The sequence below is a fragment of the Clinocottus analis genome, unplaced genomic scaffold (assembly GCF_023055335.1).
Source record: "Clinocottus analis isolate CAN_PGR_092001 unplaced genomic scaffold, fCliAna1.0.p SCAF_21, whole genome shotgun sequence".
In the NCBI taxonomy this organism is placed as follows: Eukaryota; Metazoa; Chordata; class Actinopteri; order Perciformes; family Cottidae; genus Clinocottus; species Clinocottus analis.
In genome coordinates, this window is record NW_027175943.1 from 13,373,474 (window position 1) to 13,387,957 (window position 14,484).

At 47.2% G+C, this 14,484-nt stretch overlaps 4 protein-coding genes across 5 annotated transcripts in view; 1 reads left to right on the top strand and 3 right to left on the bottom strand.

Moving 5' to 3' along the window:
- Positions 1 to 999, top strand: part of LOC137792473 (prostaglandin D2 receptor 2-like) — a 1,161-nt gene extending 162 nt beyond the window's left edge. Inside the window, exon 1 of the mRNA XM_068588174.1 lies at positions 1 to 999. This exon is cut by the window's left edge and continues 162 nt beyond it. Within this exon, the coding sequence (XP_068444275.1) occupies positions 1 to 999 (999 nt within the window).
- A 380-nt stretch (positions 1,000 to 1,379) lies between these two features.
- Positions 1,380 to 4,044, bottom strand: si:dkey-165a24.9 (G-protein coupled receptor 4). Of its 2 annotated transcripts, XM_068588170.1 has the most exons (3): positions 3,794 to 3,819; positions 2,841 to 3,704; positions 1,380 to 1,991 (listed from the first exon to the last, which is right to left on the bottom strand). In XM_068588170.1, exons 2-3 carry the CDS (start codon positions 3,446 to 3,448, stop codon positions 1,574 to 1,576), a joined length of 1,026 nt encoding a protein of 341 aa, XP_068444271.1. In that variant the 5' UTR covers positions 3,449 to 3,704; positions 3,794 to 3,819; the 3' UTR covers positions 1,380 to 1,573. The 2 variants fall into 2 exon arrangements, with proteins under 2 accessions (XP_068444271.1, XP_068444270.1); XM_068588169.1 differs by having other exon boundaries at positions 2,841 to 4,044.
- A 2,243-nt stretch (positions 4,045 to 6,287) lies between these two features.
- On the bottom strand, positions 6,288 to 7,914 carry ugt5g1 (UDP glucuronosyltransferase 5 family, polypeptide G1). The gene has a single exon (XM_068587686.1). It carries the CDS (start codon positions 7,912 to 7,914, stop codon positions 6,328 to 6,330), a length of 1,587 nt encoding a protein of 528 aa, XP_068443787.1. The 3' UTR covers positions 6,288 to 6,327.
- A 3,887-nt stretch (positions 7,915 to 11,801) lies between these two features.
- LOC137792612 (cornifelin homolog) lies at positions 11,802 to 13,483 on the bottom strand. Its single transcript, XM_068588352.1, has 3 exons — positions 13,378 to 13,483; positions 13,059 to 13,213; positions 11,802 to 11,912 (listed from the first exon to the last, which is right to left on the bottom strand). Exons 1-3 carry the CDS (start codon positions 13,481 to 13,483, stop codon positions 11,802 to 11,804), a joined length of 372 nt encoding a protein of 123 aa, XP_068444453.1.
- Between the last annotated feature and the right edge of the window lie 1,001 nt (positions 13,484 to 14,484).

A 14,484-nucleotide genomic window follows, 5' to 3' on the forward strand; every position in this document is an offset into this window, starting at 1 on the left:
CTCCACGTCCGCCGCTCCGTCATCCGCATCTGGATCCTGAACCTGGCAGCCTCCGACCTGCTGGCCACGGCCTCCCTGCCCTTCTTCACCCTCTACCTGGCCCGCGGCAACACCTGGACCTTGGGCACGACCTTCTGCCGCATCCATTCCTCCATCTTCTTCCTCAACATGTTTGTCAGCGGCTTCCTGCTGGCGGCCATTTCTCTGGACCGCTGCCTGGTGGTGCTGAGGCCCGTGTGGGCCCAGAACCACAGGGACGTCCAGCTCGTGGGGAGGGTGTGTGGGGTGATCTGGGCCTCGGCCGTGGTCTTCACCATCCCCTTCTACTTATTCCGTGATACCATCGATCAACCTAACGGCAAGGTCCAGTGCTACTACAACTACGCTCAGTTCCTCCCGACGAAGCCGTTTGACCTGGGATCTGTATGCAAGCGGCGCAAAGAGGCCTTGGCCTTCACCAAGCTCTTCATGTCCTTCCTCATCCCTCTGCTGATCATCATCCTCAGCTACGTCGCCGTGAACACCGGCTTGGCACGCCGGGGCTACCGGCGGCCTTTCCGCTTCGTTCGGCTCGTGGTGGCCGTGGTGGTGAGCTTCGTGCTGTGCTGGGCGCCGTACCACTTCTTCTTCATCGTGGAGGTGGTGACCCCCAGGGGGCATCCCGCCCACAGGCTGGCGGGCAAGGCCCTGCCGATCGCAGCGACCATCAGCTTCCTGAACGGTGTCCTTAACCCCGTCTTGTACGTGTTCAGTTGCCCCGACCTGTGCAAGAAGATCCGACATTCCCTGGGCGCGGTGATGGAGAGCGTCCTGGCCGAGGACCTGGCGGAGCTGGCCCGCCGCCGCAGCACCGCCCGCAGCACCGCCCGCAGCACCGCCCGCAGCTCCATCTCCACCGCCGAGATTGTGTTGAAGGAGAGGAGTTTGATTACAGCCTCAGGTCTGAAAGGAGAGGCTGAGAAGAAGAAGGAAAGTCTCGTTAACTCTGCTGAGAACTGAACGCACTTCAATCGTAGGCTTTGGTTTACTTCTTGGCTGCGTATCAGTACATCAATGCATCTAACGTTCACTTCCTGTCACTTCCTGTTGGCCCTTATCAGCTGGAGCTGACACAAGCAACATTTTGCAGATGCATAATGCGCTTCTTATCATAGATCATTGTCTTGAATTTCCATTCTTGTTATATTTTCAATTCACGTAGTGTCTATATCTATTCTCGCTGTGACATTTCTGAACATTAATAAAGGAAAAGATACATTCACCTGTGTCACTTCCTGTGCAATCATGTAGCCCTTAATTTGAGAATGACTGACAGCAAAACATTGTCACATTTTTGTTACATTTTTAATTGTAACATGACAGTAAAAAAGACATGGGTTGATTGTCAAATGATTGATTCGTTTCCATACACTAATCAGAAAACCGATCCAGTAAAGAGATGGATCTTCTTTCGGCTCTACAACGAAGCCGATGAGGTTGAAAATGGATGCACGCTGTACTCGTGCACTTCCACTTGGTGGCACACTTGCTTTGATTAAATTCCAGGAGCTCAGCTCTGAGGGTCAAATCCAAGTCATACTTCTAGAAGATTGTTCTGTCCAGTTTCCCTCTGGGGGTCCGAGGGAGCTCTGGTGCTGAGGCCGATCTTCTTGGCCGTGCTCTGCCCCCGTCCCAGACAGGGCAGGGATCTCAGCAGCTCCAGCCGGGCGTCGGGGCACAGGAAGATGTAGAAGAGGGGGTCCAGCAGGGTGTTGAGGCTGGTGAGGCCGTAGCACAGCCGATAGGTGAGGAAAATGGAGCGCTCCATTCCGCAGGGCTCGTCGGTCAGCAGCAGGGACACGAACCTGTACCCGCCCACCAGGTGATAGGGTCCGAACACGACGATGAAGTTGATGGTGATGACGACGAGGATGCACACGATTCTGTGGCGCTCGCGGTCAGAGAGAGACGGAGATCGCCGGAGCGTCACCCCGATGTGGGCTGAGGTGTAGCTGAGGGAGGAAGCAGAGGAGACGAGAACTCAGAAGCAGAATAAACTTGATTATATAACGTCCCCCAAGGACATTGTGGCATTTCCCTTTGTCAAACTGTACCACTCACAAACAAGGAAAAGTAGCTCTGTTTGCCCTGCATGCTTCATCAGTTCATGTTGCAGCAGCGTTCATACATTTTATCACTTTATTTTCACCTGAGGTCGGTAAAAAGTCAGTTTTATTGTCAGTTTTTCATATGTGCAAACATACAGAAGATTAAAAGTATGTTTCCCTTTTGTCCAACATAAGTCAATACTAACAAGTGATTTGGAAGTTGCATGTATTGACGTACTCAGTCACGCCCCGAAGACGTTAATGGGTTCATATCTTCTCAACGCAATGAGATATTGAGAGAGTTGAAAATAGCGTTTGATCACGTTGAACCAATAATGATCCACAGAAAGTTTTCTAAGAATCGGACACAGCGTTTTGGACATAAAGTGTTTTTCACAAAATTCAAAATGGCGTAAATTCTAAGTAGGCGGAGCTTAAGGGTCCGCCTCTATTTTTCGTAGAGAAGTCCCACGTGTGCAAAATGTCAAGTCAATCAGTCATAGTTGGCAAAATGCGTAAGCTTAAACAAGTAAAGGGGGCGCTATAGAGACATTTCTCCCAGACCCAAATCAGATTGGTATTTTTGCCAAATTAGTGTGGACATTTTGAAAAGTGTGGCTTCAGCCCAAGCATCTCTTTTCCCTGCAGTTTGAACGTTTGTATTATTTTGGCACAAAATGATTGTGCATTGTAAAAGACCCAGACTGACCCGAGCAGTCATGAAAACGCAGCAACGTGAGCGTCCCCACTCACCCGAGGATGGAGCACGGCAGCAGGAAGCCCAGGGCCACCGTCGCGATCTTGAAGTGAGCGTACGTGGCGCTGACGGGGTACTGCTCCAGACACAGCAGCCTGTCGGAGTCGAACACCGACGGCAGCAGCCCGCTCAGACAGAACAGGAAGGTGAGGGTCCAAACCGCCACGCCGGACAACGCCGCCACCCGCACGGTCCGCACCCTGCGGCTGCTCAGCGGGTACACGATGGCCAGGCAGCGGTCCAGCGCTATCAGGCACAGGAACATGACGCTGGCGTAGACGTTCACGTAAAACACGTAGCCCACCAGCTCGCACGTCAGCCGGCTGTAGGGCCAGCGGTGGCCGCCCTGGAGATAGAGGATCCACAGCGGCAGGGTGAGCAGCTGGAGGAGGTCCGACAGCAGCAGGTTGAGGATGTAGACCAGCTGGCAGCCTCCCCCCCCGGAGCGGCCCAGGTGGTACAGCCCCCAGAGAGACAGCAGGTTGCTGGGGAGCCCCAACGAGAAGATCAGGCCATAGATACAGGTCAGGCCGAACGTGTCCGTGTCCAATGGGAGGTTGCAGCTGTCATTGGACATGTCTCTGTTGGTAAAAGCACCTGACATGGGGAACTACAGGTGACCTTACTCAGGCATGGATGGACAGATGCAGGGTGATGAGTTGTAGAAATACCCATTAATTCACCTAAAGCCAAAACCCCGATGAGTTCAATGCATCTGGTTGATGCATCCACTTGTCATGTGTCCATTGCATGTTGTTCATGGATGCATTTCTTCTGAGGAAAAAGGTCTGGCTCAGGTTACGTGCCGTCAGTCCAACCAATCTCCAAAGCATCCAGGATCCATCGGGGGAGACAAACACCTGCAGGGCAGAAGTCAAGAGCATTCTCAGATGGTTCGGTATCAGCGGTGTGAAACCCAGATAATCCAAAACAAGAAGTTCCCACTCACCACTGGAGGCTGTGAGACCAACGTTGTCCCAAGAAAGTGTGCTGCGAGCTCTGCAGCCGGGTGACCTGTGCTCAAGAAACGTTGGGAACACGGTGTCTCGACCAAGCCTTGTCTATTCTGTGATCGTTTCCTCCACAGGAAACCCACTTCTTCAGCTTTAAAGGCAACATCCTGAGGCAGGAGCCTTTCTGCCCCAGAACAAAAACATCTACTCTCTCTTTCTCTCCGTCTCCGGCTCTCTAACTCCAGTGGACAGGATGATCGAGGTGGACAAGAGGCAGTGAGGGAGGGGGCTGATGTAGTGTCCACTAATGCCCTTTATATTGTCGGCCGCTGGCTGCGTGCCATTACACACATTAACCCTTCTGCTATGCAGACTGAATGCAAGGAGTGTTTTCACTATGGAAGTACTTAGAAATTTAATTCAGCAGATTGTGTTTCCGTAATGTGTGGAGATGTATGGCGACTCAAAGAGTGAATCAACTTGTGTTTGGCTTGCCTTGTACAGTAGGGTTGGTCTCCAGAGGATGAACGTCAGTCAAAGTACTGTTAAAAAAACAAGAATATAGTTTAATAATGGAATTGCAGAAAGAGACAGCATACAACAAGTCGAACAATAACACATGCATTGCACTAAAATGGGATGCATTACATTAAATCCTTTTTAAAGTGACATATTTCATTCATCCACTTCATCAACAGGGACTGTGAACTCTGCTGGTGCACCAGTGGGAAAAAATAAATCTCACACAATTGAAATTGTTTTGGGGAAGAATGGGTTTGTTGAGACAATGGGTGTTAGGCAGTATTTTTACCATGGCTTCAAGGGGAGGAGGGCCTAATCACTCACTGTGTTTCCTTTAGAAATGTCACCAAAGCCTGATTTATGAAATAATCCAAGATGGTAACTTATACACTGACCATTCCCCTGAGACATCACCACCAATCTATGCTCGCCATGCCTCTATTTATACACACTGCATTGGACATGGAGGGGCAGGTATCAGCTGGTTGGTATTGGTCATGAAACAGGGAGATGTACATAGAAAGACGAGATGAAGCCATCTGAGGCACCAACCAAGGTCTAAACTTTAATTCTCAAGCTTTGGCACCAGAGTTCTGCAAAATATAAAGTCACACAGGAAGCTGCAGTGAGAAAGCAACCGCGTTGCGACATCTTTACCATATTGTGTTGAATGACCTTCAGCTCTGCAACATATTTCTTTCCCGTGTGTTTCGGCCCTCGGTTTGACCTGGCAAGATTTAGCTTCTACAAAAACAGTTGTGAACACCACAACTTCACATTTTGTTGTGTGGTGTGCACTGAAGGGATCTCATGACAAGACCCCATGTGTGTTTGCCATGACAATCTGTTTAAAAGTACAGTATAGCGTTCTTATAGTGTCTGACACAATGACTATTGCTATAATCTGCAACTTCTTGATGTGATTGCCCAACTTACATTCAACAAAATTGTATAAAAAGAATAATATGGTGTCCCTTTTTTGTCTGTGATGTGAACTGCAAGTCGGTTCCTCTTCAAAGTGTTTGCTTCAAACAGGAAGTGAGGATGGTGTCGGATGGCACACTTTCTGTCTGTGAGATCTCAGATAAAACACTTTCAATGATTTGCTGGAAGACTTATGCAATTATTAAACACATGCAGTGTATTATTACAATGTGATGATGCATTCTGATAACTCGTTGTGGAGGGAAGTTATGGACTTTTCACATTTAGTTGTTTTTTAAAATGTTCTTAGAAAGGCTTGAGAAGAGAAAACTTTTCATTCATGTTTGAGAATAATTGTATGATATCAAAACAGCTCCAGATAAATCCCCAAACTGATAAATCTCCTTTAACTCGTTAAAAACTGTGTAACCAGCGTCGTCTATAGACCTTGTTTCCCTGTTTGAGTCGTCGTAGGAAACCCAAATTAATTTCAATACTTGTGTTTATTGTATTTATTTGTTCAGCAAAGTCTTGGGGAAAAATGTATATCTGCAAAAAAAAAAAAAATCACTTTTAAAAGATATTTTGATCATAACTATGAACATCCAGCATGATATGAGCCAGATTCCCCAAAATTGCCTCCTGGAGCGTCAATAAGACACCTTTATGGAAAGATTAGGACCTAAAGAATCAGAACCTGCAACAACAATCACAATAAAACAAAGACTTGTCCTGTTAGGAAGAAGTTTCAGTCAAGAAACTGTGTCTTTCAGATTAAAAACGGAAAATGTATGCATTTTATGCCAATACATTGACGGAATGGGGCATGCTGAGGCTTAAAATTAGAGCGGGACGATTGTCACGCACGGGTCCCAAAATATCAAACAACCCACGTCTTCTCATAGATATTTATTTTACGTCTCTGGCATATTACAAGATTCTCTGTATTTCCAACAAACAGTGCTCATATAATTAATTTGAAAGAGTTACAACATGAGGCAGAAAGGTGTTATATGCAATCTTTCATGTTTATTCCTCCAACAAACACTGAGTAGTCACAAAGCATGAGTTATGTTCCAATCAGTTACTGTGTCTTCGTCTTCCTGCGGGACTTTCGGCAGCAGAAAACCTTACAGACTGACACTGAAGCCCAGACAAAGCCTCCAATAAGAGCCATCACGAAAACTGCCACGTCCAGGCAGAAGTAGGAATACCAAGGCAGGTTGAAAGCCGCTGACCGCAGGTGGGCCGCTCCTTTGTTCCGGATGACGTACTCAATCCAAAAGATGGCGGTGTCCATAGGAGACATTGGCCGATCGCGGTGCAGCTGTGAAAGACGCCGTATGTTGGCGCGGTACGAGGGAGTCTCCAGGAGGTCCTTCAGGGCCTCCAGGAAGTCTTCTTGGGCGATTGATTTGGCCTCCACCACCCGGGCCGCGCCGCGTACCTTCAGCCGCAGTACGTTGTCGAACTGGTCCATGAACAGAGGCACGGCCAGAACGGGAACGCCGCTGCAGATGGCCTCGAACATGCCGTTGGTGCCCCCGTGGGCCACGAAGGCGCGAGTCTTCGGGTGTCCCAGGAGGTCTCTCTGAGGCATCCAGTTCACCAGCAGGGTGTTGTTCCCCAGGGACGACGGCTTTTCGCCCATAAACTTCCACACCACCTTCTGGGGGAGTCGGGCGAAAGCGGCGGCGATGGCCTCCGTGGCGTCGCGAGGCAGGGCCGACACCATCGTCCCCAGAGACATGACCACCACCCCGTGCTCCCCGGAGCTCTGCATGAAGGCCTCGAGCTCGGCGGGGAGAGGGCGCGGCTCTTTGCACTGGAACCCCCCTACGTAGACCACGTTGGGCATGGTCGGTCGAGGGAACTCGAAGACGAAGTCCGTCCTCAGCAGCCAGATATCGGCGGCGCGCTCCAACGACAGCAGGTCGGTCCCGGGAGGGAAATGCCGCCGGAACAGATCGGCGTAGGGAGCGTTAATGAAAAACTGGTATTCAACAAGACTATAAACGTAATGCAGCATGTTCTTGGTTCGTTCCAGGAAATCCATCCGGTCGTGAAGCTCACTTCCCGACACGGGGACGTGGGAGATCGGAGAGGGAGCGATGGCGAAGTGGCCCTCGCCATTATTTATCCAGCGCACGTTGAAAACCATCGGCAGCTTGAGGTGACTACCCAGGATAACCCCTAAAGTCAAAGCAGGGTCCGTTAACATCAAGTCAAACTTGGCATCTTGCAGCTTCTTCATGAACACGGGGTCGTCCAACATTGTGGCAGCTGCTCGAGCGAGGATCTCGTGGCCCTTTCCCAACATGGACGAGATCTGCTGCCGTTGGCAGAAGCTGCTGATAAAAGACGGCGAGCGGCGGCAGTCCATCACATTTTGGATGATTTTGTTGTAGAAGTTCTTGTTCGACTCATCCTCCAGCATGGTCACATTAATGGCGGTGTAAATGGGAGAGGTGCTGGGGATGTACCAGCTCTTGGCGGAGCGCAGCACGGTGACGTGGTGGCCTCTGGAGTGCAGCTCCTGCAGGATCACCTCCATGTTGATCCAGTGGCTGCCGTCGACCGGCACCACCAGAATCCTGCTGCCGCTGCAACAAGCGGGCCGGAGCGACAGGAAGCAGAGCCCCGTCAGGAGGATCGGGATCGCGGAAGACATCACCTGGGAAAAGACAGAACAATGTCGTCTGCTAAAATCCAGTAAATGTAATGTACATGGTCTAAACCTGATTGTGACAAACACAGATGTATTTGTGCTTTAGTAACTCATCACATGACAAGCACCACGAAGGTGGGCGGGGTTCAAAGAATCCTCTGCAGGGATTTACCCAAAAAACTGAAAAAAAAGCAAATCATGCATGTGGTTTGCTGCTCCTACTGCTACATGTCAACCACTTCTGCAGTGCAGGGCCACACTGTGCTAGCGGCTCTTCAGCCTCCTGCTCTGCTGTTTTAGTGTCATAGAAACTGTCTGCACCACTTTATATTCCCGTCATACTATGTTCAGATCATGTTCTGCATGTGACAAAGTACATGGAATAGTGAAACACATACATCTTAGAGTCCACTGACATGAAATGTGTTCAGTAAAAGTCTTTTGTTCTTAAATTGTTAAATTACCTGGTTCTTGTTGCTTCAAAATACAAAAATCCAGACGTTTGGCTTTCGCTCCGAGTCCTCTGAGACACCATGTGAGACTGCACACAGTATCTGCTGTGATAGGTCAGAGTCCAGTCTGTGGGTCATGAGCTCCCAAAGATACGTGCATTGTTAATAAGAGCGAAGCTCAACGTCAAAGGCCATGTCAGCGTGCTGGAGTGCATTTCAATGCATTTCAATGCATTTCAATGCATTTCAATGCATTTGTAATATAAGTGAGTTAACATTTTGCATTTGTCTTCATTGTGTCGAGTCATTTTCAGGAAATCTCTGCAAAGTAACACGATCGGATCAGAACACGTTGACCGGATCAGAACAAGGCAAAGCGACTCATCTGTTCACCTCCAGCCTGCAGCTCCTTCCACATCTCCGGATGAAAGTTTTTTCTTGCAGATCCTATCGGACCTTCTCACACGCAAGTTCAAGGCACTGGCTTTACAATCGGCTCGTCGAGGAAACTTCAGGGGGAACAATTCAAACTTGGACACGGTGTGTGTGTGTGTGTGTGTGTGTGTGTGTGTGAGACGGGCGTGGCACGGAGCGAGGGAAGGAGGAAGCGGCGAGGTCACACAGCGGAGGGAATAATAAAGCCGGCGTTGGCGACAACAGCCAGCGGCTCAACAGTCGTATCAGCGAGCCGCAGCCCTTCCCTCCTCGCCGCCGCCTCTGTGGAGTTACATAACCCCGAGCCGGAGAACAATCCCAGCGAGCAGCCGACCACGGAGCCGCCGCTTGTGATCAGGGAGAATTATTTTGCTCAGTCTCTTCGATGTTCAATCTCCATGAACATCTAACAGGTAACGACAGGTAACAGGTAATGAAGCAGGGATGAAAGTCTGATGCTGGTACACGAGAGAGAAAAACACCTACTATGTATGCTATTCAACCTTTTGGAAACCGTGTGCGAAAATCCTCCCGCATCCATTTTAAGTCCCAGCATGCCCCATTCAGACAATCTTTTGGCATAAAATACATAATATTTCTCCATTTCTGAACTGAACGACACAGTTTCTTGACTGAATCTCCTTCCTAACAAACAAGACTTTGTTTTATTGTGATTTTTGTTGCAGGTTCTGATTCTTTAGGTCCTAATCTTGGTGTCTTATTGATGCTCCAGGAGGCTTTTTTAGTGAATCTGGCTCATATCATGCTGGATGTTCATAGTTACCATCAACATATATTTTAAAAGTGATTTTCTTTTGCAGATATACATTTTTTTACGAAGACTTTGCTAAACAAACATATTTTTTAGCGGTTTAATAAAAAATGATTTAGTTGGATTAGTTTTTATGAATTTTTTATTGTTTTATTCTATTTGTTTTATTGCTTAGCTTTTATGATATTTTAACTGTTACGTAAAGGCATCATTATTTCTTCATCCAACACCTTCAAAGCCTCAAATTTGATTTGATGAAGATAAAGTGAAGTTTAGTACAAACATTGCATATTTTATTTGCATCAAGGCTCACATTATATGTTGTTTAAAACTATACAATTTGCATTTCAACTGGTTCCCCATCAGGTATTTTTAAAGGGACAAAAAACAGGGGCAGACAGAAGCACTCTGGACAAAGTTAAAGTGTAAACAAGTTGTTCTCAGGATACGAAAATAGAAAAAAACTGTGTGTAAGCTCCTCCTTATGGAAGCAAGGTCATAAAGATTAAACGTGTTTAAGTGTTGTAAGTGTGACATGTGATCATAACAGATTACAAAGTCCAAGAGCTGAATTCACCTCGTTTGAACTCTCTCTGGAGCTGCTCGGTGTTGCACGGTGACTCAAGACTCGACTCCGGTCCTACAGCTTGAAGTTCAAAGCGTTCCTTTGAAGGCAAACACACAGGAGCTGGAATGAAACCACCCAAACAGACGTGGAGGCGTCTCTGCTGCACAGCTCAGCGTCGCAGGCCGAGGCCGCTGGTTGCTGATCGTGATAACTCAAAGGCCCGAGGTTGAAAACACGTATTCCTGTTGTTCCCCTCAGGGGAGTCCTTCTGCATCCAGCACACCTTTCCAAAGTTGATCTCAAGCCCAAATATCTGAACAATGCTCCTGGGGATGCTCGCTGGTTCAAAACCTTTCCTTCCTGCGATTGTTCCGTGTCGTGACGCGGCTGCTTTCAGACCTCATGACAGTGTTCACACCATTCCCTCACATGCTTGTGGACTATCACTATTAATCAAAACATCCTCCTCATCTACGAGCCTATTGTTCTGAGAGTTCTCGTGCCACTGCGTTTACGTCTTTTCATTTTAATTATTTTAATGAACACTTGCCTGATGTTGGAGACCGGTTGGATCACATGGCACAAAGGCCGACATCCAACACTTCTAGACATGTAATAAGTAAAATGTCATGCACAGAGCACACTGAGCTTTATTGTGTTGAACTTACTTAAGACAGACTGAGTATTAATGCACTGTAGACTGTCTTAAAAATACTAGAAACCTACTGAAAGATTGAGGGACACAAATAAGATCAATGTATGTTTTATCACAAATAATTCCTCTAAGATTTACAGTATATTCTAATGGTTAAAAGTTAGTAAGTTAGTAACCAGGTGTTCAGGAAAAGTGATCATTGGATGTGAAAGGTGTGCGGGAAAAACTGTGTTGAGTGTCCAGCCATGTTAGCGCTTAACGCTAACATCAGCATGCTAACATGTTTACAGTGACCATGCTGACAGGCTGATGTTACTGTAAGCAGTTTTTTTTTTACCATGTTCACCATTGTTGCACGTTAACATGCACAAAACCCAACGTAGGTCTGCAGCTGAGGCTGATGGGGATTTGTTTTTGCATGTGTTTGGTCAAAAGTGTCGGATGAGTGTGGCGCTAGAAAGTCAGAAGGATCCACCAGTTGCTTTTACAAATTTCCATCCGATAGAAATCTTTGTCTGAGGAGACTGAACGAGAGTTCAACATTGTCACCTCTAGACCCACGTTGCTAGCAAGCATGAAAATCCATGCTTGCACATGTTAGCTTATCAGTTAATTGTATTCCAGTCGGTCGGCCATCTTTGTCTTTTGCCCATACACAAACATATGCATACTTTTAGGATAACAACCAATACAAAGACAACGCAATCAATTCATCCAAAAGGAACATATGAAACAAACATCTTGAAAACAAGTAAAATACACACAAAAACATCCCTCATTCAAAATATTTCTGACCGAAATCTGTGTGCAAAGTCAATAAGCTCCGCCTCAGATCAGCTTACACCACTACTGCCCCTGCTGTTAAGGTATCATAAGTGTCACAAAGGTGGAGTGTGTGCGTCATCAGATGTTGCAGCATTCACGCCTTCGTGTGCTGATCCGCGATCAGTTGCTCAGCGACATTCCACAGAGGCCGACATGCGAGACAAGTACAGCTTGTTGTTGTTATTATTGGAGGGAGATGATGGGAATGGACCTCGCCTTGATCTCTCTCGCCATTTGACACCAGTTGCAGGCAGGGCAGAAGAAGGAGTACACACAGTCCATGCAAATCGTACCCTGTGGAGACCGAGACACAGTTAGGGAGATAAGAGGAGCGAGACATGCAGCACCAACAGGCAGTGAGCTAGCCTAGCTCTCATTGTTAGCTCGTCTTCGGCTCGGTCACGGCCCCTTTGGCGTCACTTTCTAAAACACGCAGGGTGTCAAACAACAAAAGGACTTCCAGGAACACACATTGCGGTGTTGAAATGAGCGCGTTTGTGAGGCGCAACCTTGTGAACACAAAGACGGCAACACATTGTTGGTTTGTCACGTGACACAAACGGCAGCCTCCTGGCACAAAGTCCTGTGTTTGTTTGTCACCCTGACCTACACTACTGTTCAAAGGTTTAGGGTCACTTAGAAATGTCCTTATTTTTATTAGAAAAGCACTGATTTTAACATAAAATGATTCAGAAATACACTCTACACATTGTTAATGTGGGAAAAGACTATTTTAGGTGGAAACATCTTGTTTTTAATTAAATATCTACATTGTACATTGTGTTTAGAAGACTAATGGATGAGTAGAAAACCCTTGAAAATCCTTAAAACCCTTGAAAAATCCTTGAAAACCCTTGTGCAGTGACGTCACACAGCTGAAAACAGCTCTGCTGGAGAGAGAAGCTATGAAACTGTTCTTCCTTTGCGCTGGTTGAGTATCTGGAGCTTCACATTATGGGTTCATTAAACTCTCAAAATGTCCAGAAAGAGAGAACTTTCATGTGAACCTCACCGGTCTGTTCTTGTTCTTAGAAATGTTTGAGTAAACCGAAACAAATCAGATGAAATTTGAAGGCGATTGTGACTTTTATGCTGGTAAACACGACGCTTGTACGTGCTCTAAGATGAATACACTTATGGCAAAACCACTGTTTTCCTCTGGTACCATTTAAATGCAGCGCGTTGCGTTTCTCTAGCTTTTTTGACGCTAAAATATTCTCAGCTCGTCACTGTCACACTCGGCCAAGGCAGCCAATCGGATCAAGCAACAGAGCTTTATCGCTTTACCGCTTCCTTCCTGTTTTCGTGCGGCACGAACAGCGGGGAATTCAAAAGAAAATGGCGACCTCCGACGAGGCGCTAACATTAGCGGCTGTTTTGCCTGGCACGTTTGTGGAACGGCTACGCTTTTAAAAGTCGTGTCTGAGGTTACGCCTGTACCTCAATGCCGTAGCGTTGGCGTATTGACACCCTGAGGGACGTGGCCACAGGAGGGATGAACCCACACCCGTCCAGCAGAGGAAGGCAGGCACACTCCCCGGCCTCGTGTGCTGTTTTACAGCTGAAGCAGGGAAGACACCAGAAGGCCAGGCAGCCTGAAATAAAACAAATCCCAGTCAAGCCCAACAGTTGATGTGCTCCTCTAAAAGGCTTCACAGCTGGACGACATCAGTCGTCATTGTTTCAGTCAGATCTTCAGTTTTGAGATTTTATATCTCGTATTATCCGACGGCGGCTGCATAAAAAGAAGTGCACTTACACTGCGGGAGGTCTTCGAAGCAATCAAAGATGTCAGAGCTCCATTCTCCTGTTGTGCTGGTGTTGATGAAGGGCCTGGGTTGGGTTACGACCATCTGACTGGGCATGGCTGCGACTTCGGACAAATTACAAGACCAAATCATTGTGGTAAATGACACCAAGGAACACGGACGTTACTATTTCTGCACCGTCTCAGGTAGAAATGAGAACAGAGGGACTGGATCCCCTGAAAGGTCTTCGTCCTGCCATTGATTCATGACCTGATTGCTTGCTTGACACCAGGTACAGGGATCAGTTTGACGGCTGCAGGAGGGAAGATGATTTGCACATAGAGGTTTGTAGGCCACCTCACAAACTACAAAGAGAGAACTACGAGTTTAAAATGTGCATTACACTGCTGCGTGAACAAGCTCTTTGTTGGACTAGAACAATACAAACTCAACCCTCCACCTGAAGTTAGAGTAGAAAGTCAATGCTCATGTGATGAATTACTGTCAATAGGGTCGTTATTATGAGGGCTACTGTTCCTCTTTGCTAAAACAAATACAATTCAGAAGTAAAGTAGAGTTGGGTGGGTTGTCTTACCTTACTGGGAGCTGTCTTGAGAGGAAGGATGGATCTTCAGGCCAGTGTGGCATCTTATAGGCCGGTGGAGGATGCGTGCCACCGACCGGTCGGTCCAGTCTGACGTCCACATCTCTGACAGTCAGACATGCATCACCGTCTCAGTGGGAGACTTTGTGTCTGATACCTCTCCTCCGTCGTGTTGGGTAATATTTCACCCTTGTGTTAAGCAGGTGTGTAGATTCTTTCCTCCACCTAAGAAATATTAGAAAACTGAGATCTGGACGCCGACGATCATACGCTTTTAGCTCCTGTTGATGATTGTAATGCACTTTTCTCCTCTCTCCATTCACTGTGATTAACGGCTGAACGTCACCGCCGTACTCTCTCCACTGGCTCCCTGTGAAGGATCCACTTTGAAATCCTCTCTTTCACTTCAGACTCGATTATTGTACTGTGCCTTCTTAAAATGCATCTTGTGTTACAGCATTATTGTATTTATTGGCATGATTGTATGATCATATTGTGCTCTGTGACGTCTGTC